At 35.7% G+C, this 18,198-nt stretch overlaps 2 protein-coding genes across 5 annotated transcripts; one reads left to right on the top strand and one right to left on the bottom strand.

The window, feature by feature from the left end:
• Window positions 1-3,247, top strand: LOC109239836 (annexin D4-like). The gene is made up of 7 exons (XM_019406428.1): window positions 1-106; window positions 216-284; window positions 746-918; window positions 1,203-1,424; window positions 1,745-1,969; window positions 2,648-2,719; window positions 2,833-3,247. Exons 1-7 carry the CDS (start codon window positions 61-63, stop codon window positions 3,040-3,042), a joined length of 1,017 nt encoding a protein of 338 aa, XP_019261973.1. The 5' UTR covers window positions 1-60; the 3' UTR covers window positions 3,043-3,247.
• Window positions 3,248-5,894: 2,647 nt separating this feature from the next.
• On the bottom strand, window positions 5,895-18,125 carry LOC109239840 (myosin-12-like). 4 transcript variants are annotated; one of them, XM_019406434.1, is made up of 40 exons: window positions 18,000-18,121; window positions 17,786-17,914; window positions 17,150-17,293; window positions 16,912-17,057; window positions 16,663-16,819; window positions 16,518-16,576; window positions 16,255-16,414; window positions 16,020-16,169; window positions 15,797-15,933; window positions 15,567-15,713; window positions 14,714-14,815; window positions 14,574-14,631; window positions 14,377-14,478; window positions 14,253-14,290; window positions 13,970-14,096; window positions 13,723-13,893; window positions 13,501-13,632; window positions 13,248-13,354; window positions 12,921-12,981; window positions 12,592-12,769; window positions 12,095-12,300; window positions 11,683-11,802; window positions 11,473-11,571; window positions 10,951-11,166; window positions 10,378-10,517; window positions 10,158-10,259; window positions 9,648-9,756; window positions 9,465-9,551; window positions 9,320-9,376; window positions 9,045-9,215; window positions 8,790-8,939; window positions 8,511-8,720; window positions 8,281-8,430; window positions 8,121-8,191; window positions 7,926-8,025; window positions 7,793-7,849; window positions 7,654-7,710; window positions 7,313-7,393; window positions 6,381-6,463; window positions 5,895-6,314 (listed from the first exon to the last, which is right to left on the bottom strand). In XM_019406434.1, the coding sequence occupies exons 1-40, from the start codon at window positions 18,000-18,002 to the stop codon at window positions 6,182-6,184; spliced, it is 4,707 nt and encodes a 1,568-aa protein (XP_019261979.1). In that variant the 5' UTR covers window positions 18,003-18,121; the 3' UTR covers window positions 5,895-6,181. The 4 variants fall into 4 exon arrangements, with proteins under 4 accessions (XP_019261979.1, XP_019261977.1, XP_019261978.1 ...); XM_019406432.1 differs by having other exon boundaries at window positions 8,790-8,945; window positions 18,000-18,120; XM_019406433.1 differs by having other exon boundaries at window positions 8,511-8,717; window positions 8,790-8,945; window positions 18,000-18,119.
• Between the last annotated feature and the right edge of the window lie 73 nt (window positions 18,126-18,198).

Here is an 18,198-nt window from a genome sequence, read left to right as displayed (position 1 = left end):
AAAAACAGCAAGTCTAACTTTACCTCAGAAACACTCACACACAACACAAATTTTCAAGACATGTCAACCTCTAATGAGTTTATAGCTCTCGCCAAGCCTTACTCAGGTACTTTTTCTGAATAAATAACTTTCCATTATATATTTTCAAATTACTATTTCACTATTTAATTCATAAAGAAGTGAATTTATGTTATAATTTTAATTCATAATATCAGGACACAACATAAATGGTCAACAAACAGCAACCTCTAATGAGTTTCGCGTTCTCACCAAGGCTTTCTCAGGTTCTTGTTTTTCCACGAATAATTAACTTTCCATTATAAATTTTCAAATTACTCTTTCATTTTATTTCAGAAATATTATGTTTATTATTTAATGTCTTGTATTGCAATTTGTATATGTAGATGTGCGAGTACTCTAGATGTGCTTTTAGACCCTTTTGACGAATACTTATTTGCATGGACTATGCCTTGTTAGTCTAATTAACTAATTAAGAAGGTAATTAAATTTGTTGATTTCCAAAAAAGAGTAATTTCCTATCTTTCTTTATTAACGTTTGTACTTTATTTATGTGAACAACATCGATCGGTTGAAATCTCACATTTTTCTTTTCGTTCTTCACTTTCACATATTGATGTTTTTCTGTTATCATTTGATTATCCGTACCCTAAATCGTTTCATTTGTGTCACCCCTCTAATTTTCTTGAAAATGAGAATTTATAGATTTGGGATTTCTCCTATTTAGGGCTTGGAGTTGATGAGAAGTCATTCATAACAATATTGGGAAAATGGGACACAAAGCAAAGGCAATTCTATAGGAAAAACACTCAAGAATTCTTCAAAGAAGATGAACGTCAATTTGAGAGATGGGATGAAGCACATGTTCTTCAAATTCGCCAAGAATTTTTACGCCTCAAGGTACTACATCTTTTTTACTTTTAATTTATTAATTTTTGCTAACCTTGAAGGGGAGCCTTGGAGCAACGGTAAAGTTGTCTCTCACTCTCCGTGTTCGAGCCGTGCAAGCCGCCATTAATACTTACATTACGATACTCTGTCTACATCACATCCTTAGGTTGCGGCCTTTCCCTAGACCTTGCGTGAACACGGGATGCCTTGTGCAACGATCTGCCCTTCTAATTGTTGCTAACCTTCCATATATAGTAATTAATTTAGTTGAATGTTACTAATCTATATTGTAGGATGCAGTGGTGGTGTACACAATGCATCCATGGGAGAGAGATGCTAGACTAATTAAGGAGGCATTAGTGAAGGAAGCTCAACCTCAACTTCATATTATTATAGAGACAGCTGCCACAAGATCTTCTGAACAACTTTTGGGAGCTAGAAGAGCTTACCATTCCCTTTTTGAACACTCCATTGAGGAAGACATTGCATTCCATATCCACACTCCTGAAAGAAAGGTCACTAAGTTTTTTTAAACTCTATTATATGTCATTTAAACTGTAATTATGAGTTTAACTTGCATGTATCGACAGTGTAATTAGTTTTTACATTATTAGGGCCATCTTAATTGTTGTTGCGTGGTAAGCTGCCTTATTTTTAAGATTATGAATCCCACTTTTTATAATGAGTTATATACATATATCTTTTAGGTGACTTGATAGTGTAAAATGATAAGTTTGGGGACCGGCATGACAAAGTGGCACAAGTATAAGTGCCATTTAGGCTATTCTGCCATTGGAATTTGAGTACTGATTAAGCTTTTCTTTGTTGGAAATAGCTTTTAGTTGGCCTTGTGAGTTCATACCGTTACGAAGGAACAAGAGTTAATGAAGAACTTGCAAAAAATGAGGCTGAGGAGTTTCTGAAGGCCATTAAAGATGGTGGGAAAAAGGAACTTATTGAAGATGAGGAAATTGTGAGGATATTATCAACGAGAAGCAAGCTCCATCTCAAGGCACTTTATTCCTATTACAAGGAAATCAGTGGCAACTATTTGGATGAGGTAAATAAAATATTTATGGTGTTTGCTTGAAATTAAATTCTGAAAAAGAAAAAAGACAGCTCGGTGCACAAAGTATCCCGCATTAATTCACGCAAGGTCCAGGGAAGGGCCGCACCACAAGGGGTATGATGTAGGCAGGACGGCTCAAACATATGTGTGTTTAACGTGAGGCCTAAATTTTTTTTTAAAAAACAATTGTTAATAATTTTTTTATAATCGATTTTCTCTAATAATTCATTTTCAATTGATAATATAGCCAACAAATTTAATCTATCTTGAGATATTGTTAATCTTAGGTAAGATTTTATCAACTATAATCTTGAAAACTTCTTTTCTTTGAGACAATTGTTATAGAAAAACTATACTTTTATACAAAAAGTCCTAAATAATATTTTTTTACATACCTATAAATCTATTATTTCTAAAAAATGGGGGCCCCAAAATTTGGGGGCCTAAGGCAAAAGCCTTACTTGGATCTACATTAGAGCCGATCCTGGATGTAGGCAGACGGCCATGACGCACGCATTAACGACTGATTCCACGGTTCGAATCCCTGACATATATATAGGTCACACGGAGACAACTTGAGCTTTTAGAAAAAGGAAGTCTATTTAATTTGTTTCACCATAATTTTTTTTTTTACTTTTTGTTTAAATTTCTCTTTTTCTCTCCTTTCAGGAACTTGGTGGTAGCTTGATCTTAAAACAGACAGTAGAATGCCTTTGTACACCTCAAACTTACTTCAGCAAAGTATGATTATTCTCCAAATTAATTAGGCACTTATAATCTTTTTCTACACATTTTTATTTCTTTCTCTCTTTTTTCACATTAGATTTTCTGATTCGGGGTGATTTTATTTATAGATTTTGGATGCGTCACTGAGACTAGATGTGGATGAACCAGCGAGAGACTCAGTGACAAGAGTCATTGCTACAAGAGCTGATGAAGATATTAAGCAAATTGCACAAGAGTTTCATAAGAGAAATGGAACTACTCTGACTAACAAGATTGAAGAAATTGCAAATGGAAGCTACAAGGAGTTCTTGCTTGCTTTAGTTGCTAAATCAGCCTAATTTCAGCTATAGTACTTTAGCTGAAGAATTTTAATTTCTCATGCTGATGATGATTGATGAATGTTTGTCTTTTTATATTTGATGTTTGTATTTGGATTGGCTGTCTACTTTTGCGTTCTTTCCTGGTGTCTAAGACTTATGTATTTCCTTTTTTATGAAGCATTTCAATATTAAATAAGCTGCTAGAATCCTTGCAAATTTGTGATTCTTGAGAGTGTTAAATTCCCTAACACTAGGGAGTACAATGGAGTTTTAATTTTTTTTTAAAACTTTGGCCCCATTCATGTATAAGGGTTGCATTCAATAGAGGTTAGTGCTTTGGGTCTAACCTCATAGTCATACATGTGGTGGTGTTAGTAAATTGTATTTGTAAACTAATTCTGGAAAAGATAGGATAATATATAAACAAAAAATGTAAACCAAATAAAAGTTGATCCGAACTCACTGAATTCACAGTGTTTCTTTAAGTAATTCAATCCCCTTCTAGTACCCAAGGTTATGGATTATTTCCTCACAGGATAAAACGAATTACACACTGGTGTAGTGGTACTTCGAACCCCAGTGTTTCAGCGAACACAAAGTTCGGTAGCAAATCACACTTACTGTTGCTTTCTTAGAAGTTAAAAGTATGTAGAAGAAAGGAGGAGAACTCAGAAAATCATAGTATGAAATTCTGAGAGAATGGACTTGTATTTATAGCCAATGTTAGGCCGAAAACTGAAAAGGTGCAACTATTCAGAATGACTGTTTATGCAAAACGGCCATAGCACTAATTTATGCAATAATAAATCGGGAATTGAAGAGGGAGGTTAATTTTCAGTTACACAACTGAAAAACTGAAAACGGATAACGGAAAAACATTTAATATTTCGTTGGATTTAATATTAATATTAATATTAATGTTCTATTATTAAAACGGATATTTAATAACATTTTTTAAATATTTACTATTAACAAATAAATTTGGTCCAAAAAATTAATCAATCAATCATTTGACCAAATCCGAAGCCGAGCGAGCGACGACGGCGGCGCGAGGCTTGCCTTCTTCTCAACTCTTTAAGAGCTAGAAGAAGAGCAATTGCTTATATACCCATCAAAAACCTCTTCTCTTCCAATATGAAATAATGTTCCTTTGTCCAGGAGAAACTTAAAATTTCACTTAAAAATTTCATTTCCCTCCATTTACCATTCAGCCCCTTTTAAACCATATTAATGCTTAAAAACCCAACATGTGTTGCCTTGCATGCACCAACAAATATAAGTAAGGTTAAATATACACAAACATATAGATATGTATAAACTTGAAAGTTTGAATAATATTTATCTATGTTAACTTGCATTCTCGATAAGAACTCGAATTGAATTTATATATTAATACGGATTAACTTTTTGGAGTTGAATAAATTTGATAGCAAATCGTAAAAATCTTGATAATCTTCTATTTTTAATGAATGAAGAGTTTGCTTTAAAATCATTAACCTTCGCTTACCCTGATCATATGCTTCAACAAGGAATCAAATTACGGTTAATTAGCATTTTTAATAAACTTTTAGTGAAATAATCTTCTATAGCCAATTATCACAATTTAAATAGAAGAAAATGATTTTTTCAGATATCATGTGTGTAATTTTCGGATTAAAAGACATAAACTAAAAAATAAACTATTAAAGAACTATAAAAGTAATCTGGTTTAGCATATAAAATACATTACAAAAGTTCAAGAATTGGGGATTTACTACTGGATACATAATGTAAAAATTAATTTAAAATCCTAGGCCTGCCTCGGTACAAAATATAACATAATTTTCCGCAAACCTATGTCAAACTGCACCTTAGCTTGTCAAAGCGTAAAGATCATGGCACAATATGTGAGTGGTCTTGAAGTCTTGATCCAGTGAGAAAGACAATGTAGCTTCGTTGGTACAAAAGGAGAAATTAGGAATTTGAACATCAATAAACCCAAATTTTGCCTTTAACCATAGTCCACAGCAAAATTGAACGGGACTTGCCCATGTAAGCTTAAAACTTTAGGTCTATTCATTAGTTCGGATGATCCAATGGCTTCAACAATTCCCTCTGGAATCCATTACCTGCAGCAACAAGTTTTAATGGTAACTTTCCTCTGATACATAAAAGGCGTTCTGCATTTCTGCATACCTTGTTGAAAGCTGATTTAAATGTTTCAAACGCACATCACTCCAATACTCTAAATTTACTTCATTTCCATTACTTTGTGTGTGCGTGTGTGTGTGTGTGTGTGTGTTTTGTGCGTGTACTGTTGGTAATCCATAATCCTTTCACTGTAGGGCTAGTAAGCATAGCGTAGCCCGCCCAACCCAAGTACCCAACTAATAAGAACCGAACCTAACAGACATATCTATTGGTTACTCAATTTTAGCCTGGCTTACACCATGGAATGGCTCCAACAAGTTGCACCTAGCACGAATCTAATTCTTCATCTCATGCATTAAGCACTACTATATGTGCATGTACCTGCAATATTGCCAAAATGCTGGAACATTTTTTGACATTTCTAGCAACTTATAGTTTTTACCCTTTTATTGCAGGTTGTTACATGAGTTATAGAAATAAACTACAATAACCCTTGGTAGATTATGTTAGGTGGACATAAATCTAGGAATTTATGAATTAAAGCATTTATACCTGTGATGAATCTTTCCGATAAATCATACATGACAGAGCAACTTGTTTGATTAATTAGAATAGTTTTGTACGTTATGTGCCATTAGTTCATATCCGCAACTGAAATTATTCATTTCTGGCAATCTGTATAAGATGAGATTTTAGTTTGTTATGCTGTTAGTAGGAAATGAAACAGTGTATAACGAATGTAAACATAATAAGGAATCAGAGGGAAAAGCCTCTTTCTTTCTATTGAAACCTTTAATATGTGTTTTTGTTTACTACACTCTTTCAACATATAATACAACAAATCTCTCACAATGCAATAATTTGTAGAATCATCGCTTGAATGAGGAAAATGAATATGAAACATGAAACCAAAAAGATTTACATTTTGAACACTCATCACTCTCTATCTAACCAATAAACAAAAAAATTCAATCAATCACATCCTATAACTATCCTTCTCTTTCTGTGTAAATAAAAAAGAAACTGTTCAAAACTCTTTTTCCGTTGCTTGCAGAAGGAACTGAAAATCTGATCTTTGACGAAGGAGGGGAGGTGGTTCCACATCAGACAGGTTGATAATGTGGAAGGATCGTGATATTTCTTCTATAGAGAATGGTATGCTGTAATTTGGAAGATCAGTTAGTTGAAGAATGAAGTCAATTTATTGTGTGTTTAAAGTTAATTACCTTGAATCGACATCAAGCAAGAATGTATTATTTGGAATGCTAGCCGAGTCTTCCAATGTTAGTGCTCTCATCCTGCTAATGGCCTGAAATTCCAGAAGTGTCAGCAGTGTCTATGCTAATTTTTCAAACTATACATAACTAGATCTGCTGAACAAAGAAACAGTTCTTTCACAAATATCCATCCAAGGCCTACTCAGTGTATGTTCAGAGTTGCTTTTGTGTGTTTTTAAAAATCTTTTGTTAACAGAATCAATAAGACTATTTACCTAGAAGAGGAAAAGAAATGGTTAAGAAGAAAATTAATTTCGACATCAGTTTCTTTCGTTGTCATTGTCAAGTTTTTAAGGGTAAAGCCGTAAAGAAGCTAACTATATGATTTTTTTTTTGCTAGGGAGCTATGATGGAAATCTTTTGCAACAGTGAGAGAATCCTGTGCTGTCCACGGCCTTTGGGTGTTTCTTTTACATTAAAGTTGTTCTGGAATATAAAGGAGGGTAAGCTGTTTCACTGTTTGACACGAGAATAACACGAGTGCTTTAGTAAAAAGCTTTTTTTGGTGTATGTGTGAAACTGCATAGCACACTTGGCTTCTCTGTTGAAGCAGGTAGGACTTCTTCCCACCAGAGCTTAGACACACTTTAAGAAGATTGGTGGGCTGTTTTTATTTGGTGTTTGTTTTGTCTATCTTTTTGTATTTGGGAACATCGTGTCATTTAGCTCTTTACTGCTAGATTGTTTTCATATAATAAGAGAAGAAGCCCAATGCATGCAATAATTCTTAGTTTTTACTTTTACATGATAATATATGCTTGTGTTGCATGACCAGCTATTTGCGGACCATCGGCGTCAAACTGGGAGAACCTTGAATAACTTTACCAACTCTAATGGAAGGATAGAGTACCTCTAATAACACACTGAACAAGAGTGCTTACCTCTGGAGATAAACCATGGGTTCCGTATTTGTCGTCCCAGAACATAGTTCCAATCCGATATATTTGTGCAATGCTCAACATCTAAGAGAAAAGAGGAAAAAAAAAAAGCAACAGGATATAAATTTCAGTTCTCGGTTCTGAGTTCTAATCATAGCTAGAATTCGTTTATTACAAAAATGATATCTATAATCCTCTGTGACTAACTGCTAACATCATTGTCATTTGGCCTCTTAGTTTGAAATGAAAAGAGAGTTCTTTTTCTATTTTGAAAAGTCAAACGAAAAAATAGTTTTGAGGGTCGTTGGGGGAATTAGATTGTTTTTAGCACAGAGCTTAATTACCGGGCAGAGGTCACTCGTGATCTCATCCAATGCCTTTTGAGATTTTTGATGCAACACCTGAGAGGTTGAGGCATGATAATATAAGTACTCAGCTATGAGGTAATCTGCTTACAGAATGATGATGTGGACAATAGCATACCAGAAATCCTACAGCTTGCCTTATGTGTTGAAGTTCATCCCATGAAGATCCAACATACTGTTTCATGAGAACGAATTAAAACATTATTTCTTGTTTTCGAACACCAGATTACCACTGTGAACAACTTTTTTACCTGCTCTGTTGCTTTGGAACACCAACTTTCCAGTTCTTGCAGACCTGCCTTCAGATATTCCCCATTGCTAAATGAGCAGCACTCACGGCGAAGCAACAAGCTGAAAAGTTTTCATATTTCTGACATTAGGACTGAGGACATTTAGGTTACTTCTGAAGAGAAACACAGTTGTTAATTGGAATAAGAGATGAATACCTGTTGAAAAGCTGGACATTTATGTATGAGAACACCTGACTGAATATTTTTCTTGTAATTGTGGAAGGGACCTGAAAACACAGATCCCACTCATGAAAACTGGAGACATCTCCAGACATAAAATTAAGGAAAGCTGATAACAAGATGTTACTTCACTTGCATTATTTTCTGAGAGTATTGTCAATGTACTGTCTAGGCTATTCACAATGTTTTGCCAGTGTATGATGGATGCCTGTTGTTTCGCGATGATGTTTGAGTGTATACTTCTAGATGACCCTTTTAAAGGTCTTACCCTTGCAGATCTTGGTGCCTGTCAATTTATTTTATAAGTTAGCTTGAGCTGCTGCAAAAGTATAGACAAGGGATTACAGCACGAAAAGTGGTGCTTACATGTATGCACTGGTTAAGGAATGGACTTATTTCTTTCTTTAAGTTGTCACGGATCATTCCATAAATTTTCTCAACGCATGCAGTTAGGTGTTGCTTAAACAATAAGGCTGGGTATTTAGCTTCAATCCTTGTACGGACATTTGGGCTTCCCTCAATTCCGCTGTATCCACTGGAAATTGCCATGCTTAATGAAGTTGAGCGAAAACCCTGCTGTTGCCCTTGATATGTCAATGTAAACATGTTCATACATGATTGAAAGCTTATATTATGAATGTTTACCTGTGCCATTCTGCCAAACAATGTGGTAGGTGAGCTGCGATTACGATATGGGGACCTAGTAGGCACATTACCAGCTTTAATTGTGGTTTGCAAAAGGAACAACAGAGTTGCAGATGTTGACAGCCAGTAGGCTAGATCACCAGTGTTATCCTGATCCTACAATAAATTATTGTCAAATGGTTGTCTAAGTAGCTTTAGATTCAATCATTCATTAGGACCATTCCTAGTCAACAATGGATCATAGTGCAATTTCACCTCTATAGATGATCGGATGGTATGAATAATCCTATCAAATATATTTGTTTTTTCTGCTTCAAAGGATCTCCACTGCAGAAGTGCTTTGTATAGGGTGCATGCAGCTACTGGTCTTCCCTTGTCAAATTGCTTGTCTTCCGCGAGGCACTTTATCAGTATATCATGGTTTTCCTGATTATTGAAGAATGAAAACAGAAGTAAGCAGCAATGACTACGAAACCATCACAATATTATCTATCAGATCCACTTGTAAAGTTCAAGTTTCTACTACTTGCCTGCTGCCTATCTGTCAAGGATCTTTGCTTAGTTAAAGAGATGGGAGGGGAAGAATCCTGCAGAACGAATTTAGGTATCATTTAGCAATTTGCTAATTGTTGTGGTCCTTAGTGCATAGCAATTATTAGTGAGAAGCTTATATACCTTAGATATTTGTTGTTCCATTTTTATTTCTTCATGCACTTCCACCGTTTGATGTCCATTATCAGCTGGATATATGTTATCAACGGTCTGCAATAATTCAGTCAGGAGTGAGTAGCTGAGAGGCATATTAGTTCTACAAAAACGATGCTTACAATGAAAAAGATGAAGGAAGTGTTAGCTTACCTCAAGCCCTTTAGGTTCCCGATCAGAACTTACTATTTGCTCCACAGCTACCCTTTGAGTGCGGAGAAGCTCATTTTCTGACTCCAAGTTTTTGATCTTGTTCTTGAGTCTGATTAAGATGAAAAACCAATTCCATTTGATTTTCACATAATAAAATGTTATTATATCTGCGAGCTTAACACAAACCGAAAGCTTTCATAGGATATTGTTCCATTCTAGTGGAAAATTAAGTACACTAGTACAGATAGGTATTCTCGAAGCAATTATTTCTTCTAAAACTCACAGAAACTACATAAGTTGATCGGCTCTGGATTTATGTCTGTATGTTTATGCTTAAGTTAAAGTTTTGATCATGTAATTTGTACCTGTTTCATTGAGCTATTAATGTAAATGTGAGCTTACAAAACTGTCTTTAAACTATAAGGACAGAAGCTATCTTCTCTAGCTTTACTTGATGCCAGTTGGCGACTTTTTAGCTTGCGTAGTCTATTCCTGGATATGCATCCTTACATGTCCATTTCCTCAGAGAGGGCTTCATTTGTTGATGCTACTAAAGCCTGCTGGCGGAGAACCTGATTCTCAGATTCAAGGTTGGATAAGTTCAGTTGTAATCTGAAAATAAACATTAAGAAGACAAAGTAAGACAATAAGTTTCATACTGATGCTACTTGTATTAAATTTCAAGCTTCAGCCACTTTAATATTCTACACAAAGAAAATAGAGGATATACCTATCAATGGACTCTTGGAGCTCTGAAACTCTTAGCTGGGTTTCTTCTGCCTCTCTACGTCTGGCCTGACATTCTTTTTCAACTTCATTGTAGCTCTGTTCGAAGTCCTCTACTCTCTTCTTGAGCTCTCTGATTTCTTCCTGAATATATGACAGGTAAATTGCATCACATGTGATGATGTTAGGAACATGCTAATTTATGATGTGTCATGTATTCTGCTGCAGACATTGCTGTGAGTATATTTCCTGTCTTAATATTGAAACTTTGGTGTTACTGTTTTATGTCTAGATAATCTTCATACCTCAAACAAATTTATTTATTCCTTCTCTTTTTATTGACTACATTGATTTCAGGATTTTCCTTTTATGTTCAATTATCTGAAATATCATGAAACTTTTCTTTGTAAAAAACCCCCTTTCTTTGGGGAGGTGGTTATTCACTAAGTTTCTACATGTTTTATTATCACACTTGAATTCTTATTTCGTAAACAAACTCCAAAGATTTTTGAAACACCGAAGGCCCAATGCCGTATCAATTACTGTAAATGCACAGAATTTTGTTTCCTGATTTTACCTCGAGTTTGTTGTTTTCCTCTGTCAGCTTCTCCACTTTGGTGTTGTCAATCACTGGTACTTCCTTGATAACTGGAGGAGCTTGTTCAATGGCTATCTTTGCTGCTTCTTTCTCATGAATGATTGCATCATGGGCTTCATCTAGTTGTGTCTGCATTTCCTGTAAGGCTTTTTGCAATTTTGAAATTTCTTGCCCCTTTGCTTCTTCGAGATCAATCTGGTGAAACACAATGTTTTCATTCTTACCATTATTATGATGCAAAAGAATTCACTGTTTACTGATAGCATAAGAAAAATCTAATTGCCATAAATCAACATTTCTTCACAAGTGAAAATTCTCTCACATTCCTAAGTGTTAGTGCAAGCCAAAATGTTCATTTTAGGGATTCGTGTACGATATTCTGGATGACTGAAACAATAATGATGTTTTCTTGAGCCTTCATTATGTTGCTCTAAAGAACTCCACTTGGAGTACTTTAGGCTGTTATGCTGTTTCCTTTTAGAGCAAAGCAAATTGAATTACCCTCAAGTGTTTTTCAAAGTCTAATCGCCATGTTAACTCCTCGACACGCTTTTCCAGTTTGTCCTTCGCTTCTTTAAGTGCTCCTGTATCTCTTGCAGCCTGCACGTGGACAAGGTTTTCAATGCCAGTTAACAAATAGCAGAGCTACTGACACTTAAATGGATTTGAATAAGGTGATGCCAATCCTTTCACTAAACAAGAAACACTCACCATCCTCAATTTCCGAAGCTCCTTCCTCGCTAACCTACCTCTCCAGAGACACTGAAGTGAAAGACTTGCTTTCTTCTTCTGTTTATAAGTTGAAAAGGCATGGAATCCTCTCCATTGAGTCTGCCAAAAAGACAAAAGTAAGAAAATAAGGTGATATTATCTGTTCATAATCAGTCTTACTGTCGAATCCGAGGTTATAAGGTTGGTCTTAACTTCTGATTTTCTGTCATATTATGCGCATTTTTTTTTTGCAGAAGGTTAATTTCAGGAAGCAAATACTGACAGTACAAAATAGACTTAGACCCTCTTTAAATGTGGTTTTCTTATTCTGTTTACCTTGAACTTGAAATAAAGTTTTGTCAGCTGACTGAACTTAGGATCCAAATTCACTTTTGTGGTGCAAACTAATTACCTGAACTATTTTAGCTGCTTTATTTCTCCTCCTCTGCCTATATTCATTTCGTGCTGCCATTGCCCTCATCCCTGTTTGAATGACTAAAGCTGCTGCCTGTAATTCCTTGTAAGATTTTCTTGCTGAATGAGAACGCACGTGTTTCTGTATGCGGATTGAAGCAGCTTCCCTTTTCATTTGTTCATACAGCACTCTGGCAAGTTTTGCTGAGTAGATAGAACAGAGAAATTTTCTCAAAGTCCCAACCAGAACACCATATAAAAAAAGGGAAAACTAATGTAGCATTGTGTAGATTAACATGTTTGTAAGATCAATGTTAAGAAAAGTAGTTGGAAACCTACTTTAGGAAAAATTCAGAATGGCCAAAACTAGAATATGTCAAATCAGCATGTATGCAAAAAGCTAAACATTGCCAATCTTGATGTTCACATGATATGCTGATTCAATTAATTTGTACCATAAATCGGCAGTCGTTGTATCAATGGGGTACAAGTTACCTCTCCAAAGTTTCTGGAAATGAATTGTAGCTCTCCTTAGGGCTATGAACTCCTTCCGCGTAAGATGTGTTCGAATTTGCCTCTGAATGCGCTTTGCAGCATGAGCTAGAACTTCAGTTCTTCTGGCATCTAATTCAGCCATCTGCCCGGCTCTGAGAAAAACTTTGGTTTTCCCAATCTGAATAAAATACAAAGAAGACTCTTCGTCATGAACAAAATCCATGGAAAGATGCAATTTTATGTCCAGTTGCGCGGCAATAGTCTAGTTCTCTCTTTCTCTCTCTCTCTCTCTTTGGATAAGAAGTATGGCAATAGTCTAGATTTAGTACCTGATAACCCTTTAAGCCCATCCTATCACAAATTGCAATGCATGCTGACTTCTCATCACATCTGCTTCAACAAAAGGGGATTAGCTTGTGATTTATCAGTAAGTCGATGCTATTCATGGCCACACAATAAAGTTTTATGAGTCTAAAGAGGTATGTGTGATGCAAATTTGGTATTGGCTACTACTAGGGTATAATATATTTCCCATGAAACATTAGCTCATTTTGCATTTTGCTCATCACTGCTCCCTGCCTCAACTTTCAGTATTGCTTTCTTCCTGAAAAGGATTTAAGATGTGAATATATGTTGCAACATATTGTGATATATACCCGTCAAGAACATCTGGAGCTAACATTCCAAAGCGGTCAAGGAACTCATCGAATGTTCTTTTTGTTGGATATCCTGCACAACTTATCCTGATCGCTTCTAGAACACCCTGCAAAAGTTTCACTAAAGGTTTGTGAGAAAGAGAGAGAGAGAGGGAGGGAGGGAGGGAGGGAGAGAACTATGAAGAATCACATATTTTCTGATTAAGAGTAGATAATGAAAGCACCAAAAAGGATATGGAAGAGTTTAACTTACCCCACATCTTAATTGGTTTAATACATTCATGTTCTCAAATATTCCTGGCTTTAGAACTGTATTGGGCTTCACACATCTGATGTAGTGTGGCTCTGTAGTGCTCAAGGTCTCCATTAAAGATTGCAATTGTTGCTGTACATTGAAGTTTGTTTTGAAAATAAATCAGGTTCATAGGATTTTCTTAAATAAATATACTTATTTCTGTCCTGTTGATAGGCTTACCTTAAACCGCGTGCCAATGGAAGAGAACTTGGACTGCTTGGACGATTCTTCAGGCAATGGAGGGAAGAGGTTTGCAACGAAAGAGCACTTAGAGTCCATCAGAAGAGCTTGAAATTCTGCTATCACATAGTCCTTGTTTTTGTCAAGGAAGTGATCTGCTTGGTAAGTAACCTGTTTGATCCAAGAATTAAGATGACCAAGATTCTTTGACTGACAATTGAATGACGAAGTATCAAGTTGTACATACATCACCAGCGTAATGATTGATTGTAAATGCAGTACGAGCAAGTTTTGGCTTGCTAAACCGTTTATGGGCTTTGTATGTCTGGTACATCTTTTGGGCAAATGTCTCATGAGTTGATTTTGGGAACATACTGTGCAAGAAATAAATTGAGTTATATCTTCTCCTTTAGTCATTATTCATAATTCAGGAAAAGATGTTATACACTGTTTTGAGAATTTAATTACTGTGTCTAGCAAATTATACTTCCACAGGTAGTTATGGTGTTGAAAGGAGGAAGTTTGCTTACCAAGCTTCATCAAGAAGAGCAATAATGCCTCCAGGTTTCTGCACATATGATGCAAAATCATCGAAAGTTTTGCTTGTTGAATTAAAATAAAGTGAAAAAATGTATGTTGTCAGAATGAGGGTACCTTCTCAATAAGATCTAAAACATCTTGGTTATCTACAAACTCCACATAACTCCAGTTGATTTCTTCTGTCGTATAATCATCTTGTTCCATCTTGAATACGTGCTGTAAAAACAGTGGTTCTATTTAATATTCCACTTTTCTGAGTGGGACTGAAAAATTAAGGCACTGAAGAGTGAATAAAGGTTCTCATGCATTACCTGGTTAAAGTGCTGCTGCAACTTCTCATTTGTTAGGTTGATGCAGAATTGCTCAAAACTGAGGTAAAGCATGTAACGAGCTGTTAATTTTGAGGTAAAGATTTTATATACTCAAAATTTGCAAAAACAATTATCCAAACCTGTTGATTTTGAAGCTCTCAAAGCCATATATATCAAGGACGCCAATTATGCTTTTTGCATCAGGATCTTGTCCAATTGAACTGTTTATCTTGTCCACAAGCCTGCCACATAGAAGCTGTCAAAAGGATTTTATTTTGAATGTTATTTTTTGTGTAGTTGAATCTAGTCTTATGCTGGATAATGCTAATCTACTCGAATATATCCTTTTTAGACTAATATGATGCTGACTCTCCGTAGCAAGCAGCCATCATTTGTCTAGAGATTGAATATCTGCATGTCAACAGGATACAAAGCACTACATTTGGTTGGTTTCAAAATGTGAAACTAAAATCGGAAACCAGGCTTGAAACATTTATAACATCTTCAATCTCAATAAAAAAATTCAGCTAGAAAATTCTCCATGATCTTTAAGTCCTGTTTGATCACTCTTCTACTCTTTGAATCTCTTCTGTTCTTTATGAGAAGCCCCAGTTATTTATTACTCCAGTTTATAATCAGAATTATAGTGACAAGAATTTAGAATTTGAGTATTTTGGTATAATTATGTATCTTTTGTGGCATCCTATGATCATTTAGAGCTTCATTAAGAAGAAGTTGCAACATATATGAAGTCACAGTCCAGTGCAGCAAATGATACTGTCTATCAGATTAGCGGTAGTTCTTTTTTTTTTCCTTTTCGCAATGCACTTGTAAATTTTGCTCTTCCTAGCTATTAATGCTGTAAGTCTCCAATCATTTTCAGTCGAGAAAGTAATCTTTTGCTTTGTAAGTATTAAGATTCCCCTCTCACGAGACAGTTTTGCAGCCAGGGAGAGGCTTACTCTGGGATCCACATTCTATAAATTTGCTTACCAGTCGAACAATCTGGAGTATACAGTCTTTGCCAGGGCATCCCTGCTTGTGGTTGCAGCTGCTGGATCCAATAGTTTTGTGATGTTTCCATCAGGAGTTACAATGACACGCTTACATAGTGAGTCTTCTAGTGCCTTCTCGTCACACCTGTGCACGTGTATAATTGAAAGTATAAGTGCCTTGAGTTCTGAGTTGAGGTAAATCTTATGTATATTCCTCCTAGTTCTTACATGAATAGCTCTGCAGCTGTCTTCAGATGAAAAAGTGACTTGTCATCTTTCAGTTTGGAGGAATCAAACTCCTTTCCTTTCACAAAGTTGATGTTTCCAAGATGGAGTATTGCAGCTACAACACGGAATATAGCATCCTACAGAAATGATGAGTAATTTTTTAAAATATATTCTAGGTGCATCATATGATTTTTCCAATTGCTTCTGTGTTCTGGGCACACACCTGTTCCTCCGGACCGATTCCAACAACATCCATAGCATTTCTCGTTTCAAGATACTCTCTTGCATCGTCAACATTTGCAACTTCGTAACAGTTAGTTTGGTTTAGATAATGAAATGATCTTGGATCTCCAAGTTTGTATCTTTTCACATCCTGTAAAAGATTCCGTAGATCATCTAGGTGGCAGCTCAATATCATTTGTGAAGAATTTGCAAATGGGCTGACCCATGGAACTCACCTCTGGTGGTGCAGCACAAAGCATGTAAAAACAATGGTAGTTTCTCTCTGGGTCTGAGACTTGGCAAACCCGTGACCGTTCAAGAAGATATGTCCTAACTGCAGCCCCAGAGATCTTCCCATGCTTATCGAACTGAATTTCAACAAATTTACCAAAACGACTGGTACGACGACTCAGTCATGTCAATTTCTTGTAAGGGAAAAATATGAAAAGAAAACCAAAAAATAATAGTGATAAACCTTTAATGTCATTTTTTGGTTTACCTGGAATTGTTGTTCTTCACGGTCTTTGCATTTCCAAATGCTTCTAATACTGGGTTGGACTGGAAAAGCAGAATTATGAGCTTGCATTGAACTCTAGTAGTAGACCATTAAGTATAATAAGTAGCAAATAGTAATTAGTGCCCACCTCCAAAACTTGTTGCTCGACTGTTCTTCCTTCAGTTCCAGACCGCCCACCCATGAATGCGAGATACCTCATTAACATTTTCGTTGTCTCAGTTTTGCCAGCTCCACTCTCTCCACTGACCAAGATAGATTGGCTCCCATGTTCATTTATCAATGCCCTGATATGTGCAGTTTAAACTTGTTAAATTTGGCAAGTCATTCATTTAATGTGTGGTATAACCTAATAATTTCAGTTGAACTTCTGATATACCTATAACAGGCATCTGCCACTGCAAAAAGATGCGGACTTAGCTCTCCAAATGGGGCTCCCTTGTACTGCTGCATCATATGGATATCATACAGATGTGGAAGTCTCCGAAATGGATTCACCGCAATTAGGATATTCCCTGTGTAAGTCTGCAAATTTGGGATGTTTTTTACATCGATAAGTCTTGCTTTCTGCAGCTACTCCTGTAAAGTTCACGATTGAATGAAAAAGTATGACTTACATATATCTCATTTAGAGCATACCGACAAGCAAGGTTATTTAGAACCCCAGGCTCATGTAGGTAAGCTAACTTGGTCATGTCATCAACACCTGCTGGTGGTGCTTCGGTGTCCTTTGGGTATATGCTAGAAATAGGAGCAACTGTCTGGAGCAGAAAGTAGTGTTATGGCTTAATATAAATAAATGTTGGCTGTTCACATGTTAAGAACATTAGTTTGTAGAAATTATGTTTATTGCATCCTAAAAATATCAACAGAGCACATTCGTAAATGTTCATGGTAGAGTATACCTATCATGAAAATCAATAATAGTTCAATTTAAGGCAAAAGGAAAAGCTGCACAAACTGTCCTACAGGTATATTGATGTCTTCTATCTAATTGGTTATATTAAACTATTATCGTCCTATTTGTTCCATGACCGATCCCATTTGCTTCTGTCCTAGACTATGTGTTTCAATAAGTTTATAAAAGCTAATAAGCTCCTAATTTTCATATAATATGCATTACAACTTTGATTTGACACTGTAACATTGCTCAGACAGCATCTTTTGCAATCATAATATATTCTCTGAAAGATGCTACCAATATCTGATTTCTGTGAGGTTCTGAACTTATTGATTAGAGTAAGACTGCTTACCTTCCTCCCAGTAGTTGTGACTACTGTAGCATTTGAGCCCTTAATTTCTGTAACTTCTCCATCAATCCAAGCATCATCAGGATCCTCAATCCACACTTGGGATCCAACTATGATGTTTACAGGAGTTCCCTGAATCACAAAAGATAAAATTCAATATTTTCCTTCATCAATTGAAACAGAAGAACATAAGATATCGATCATAGAGAAGTCTTACCATGGCAGTACTTTAGACTATCTGATCATGGAACTCAAAAGAGAATTGTTATAAGAGATTGATGAATTGATATTTTGAGGGGAAAAGGACGAAGGGAAGAAATGAATTTGAGAGAGAATGTGGTGTTCTTAAGGAAATGATAAATGGATGAATGTAGAAATAGAAAAGTAAAAAAAAAAAAGAATGTTGAAAAAGAATG

This window comes from Nicotiana attenuata, unplaced genomic scaffold (assembly GCF_001879085.1).
Source record: "Nicotiana attenuata strain UT unplaced genomic scaffold, NIATTr2, whole genome shotgun sequence".
Classification (NCBI taxonomy): Eukaryota; Viridiplantae; Streptophyta; class Magnoliopsida; order Solanales; family Solanaceae; genus Nicotiana; species Nicotiana attenuata.
The sequence above is the reverse complement of the archived record's forward strand: the minus strand, read 5'-3'. Positions and strand labels throughout refer to the sequence as shown.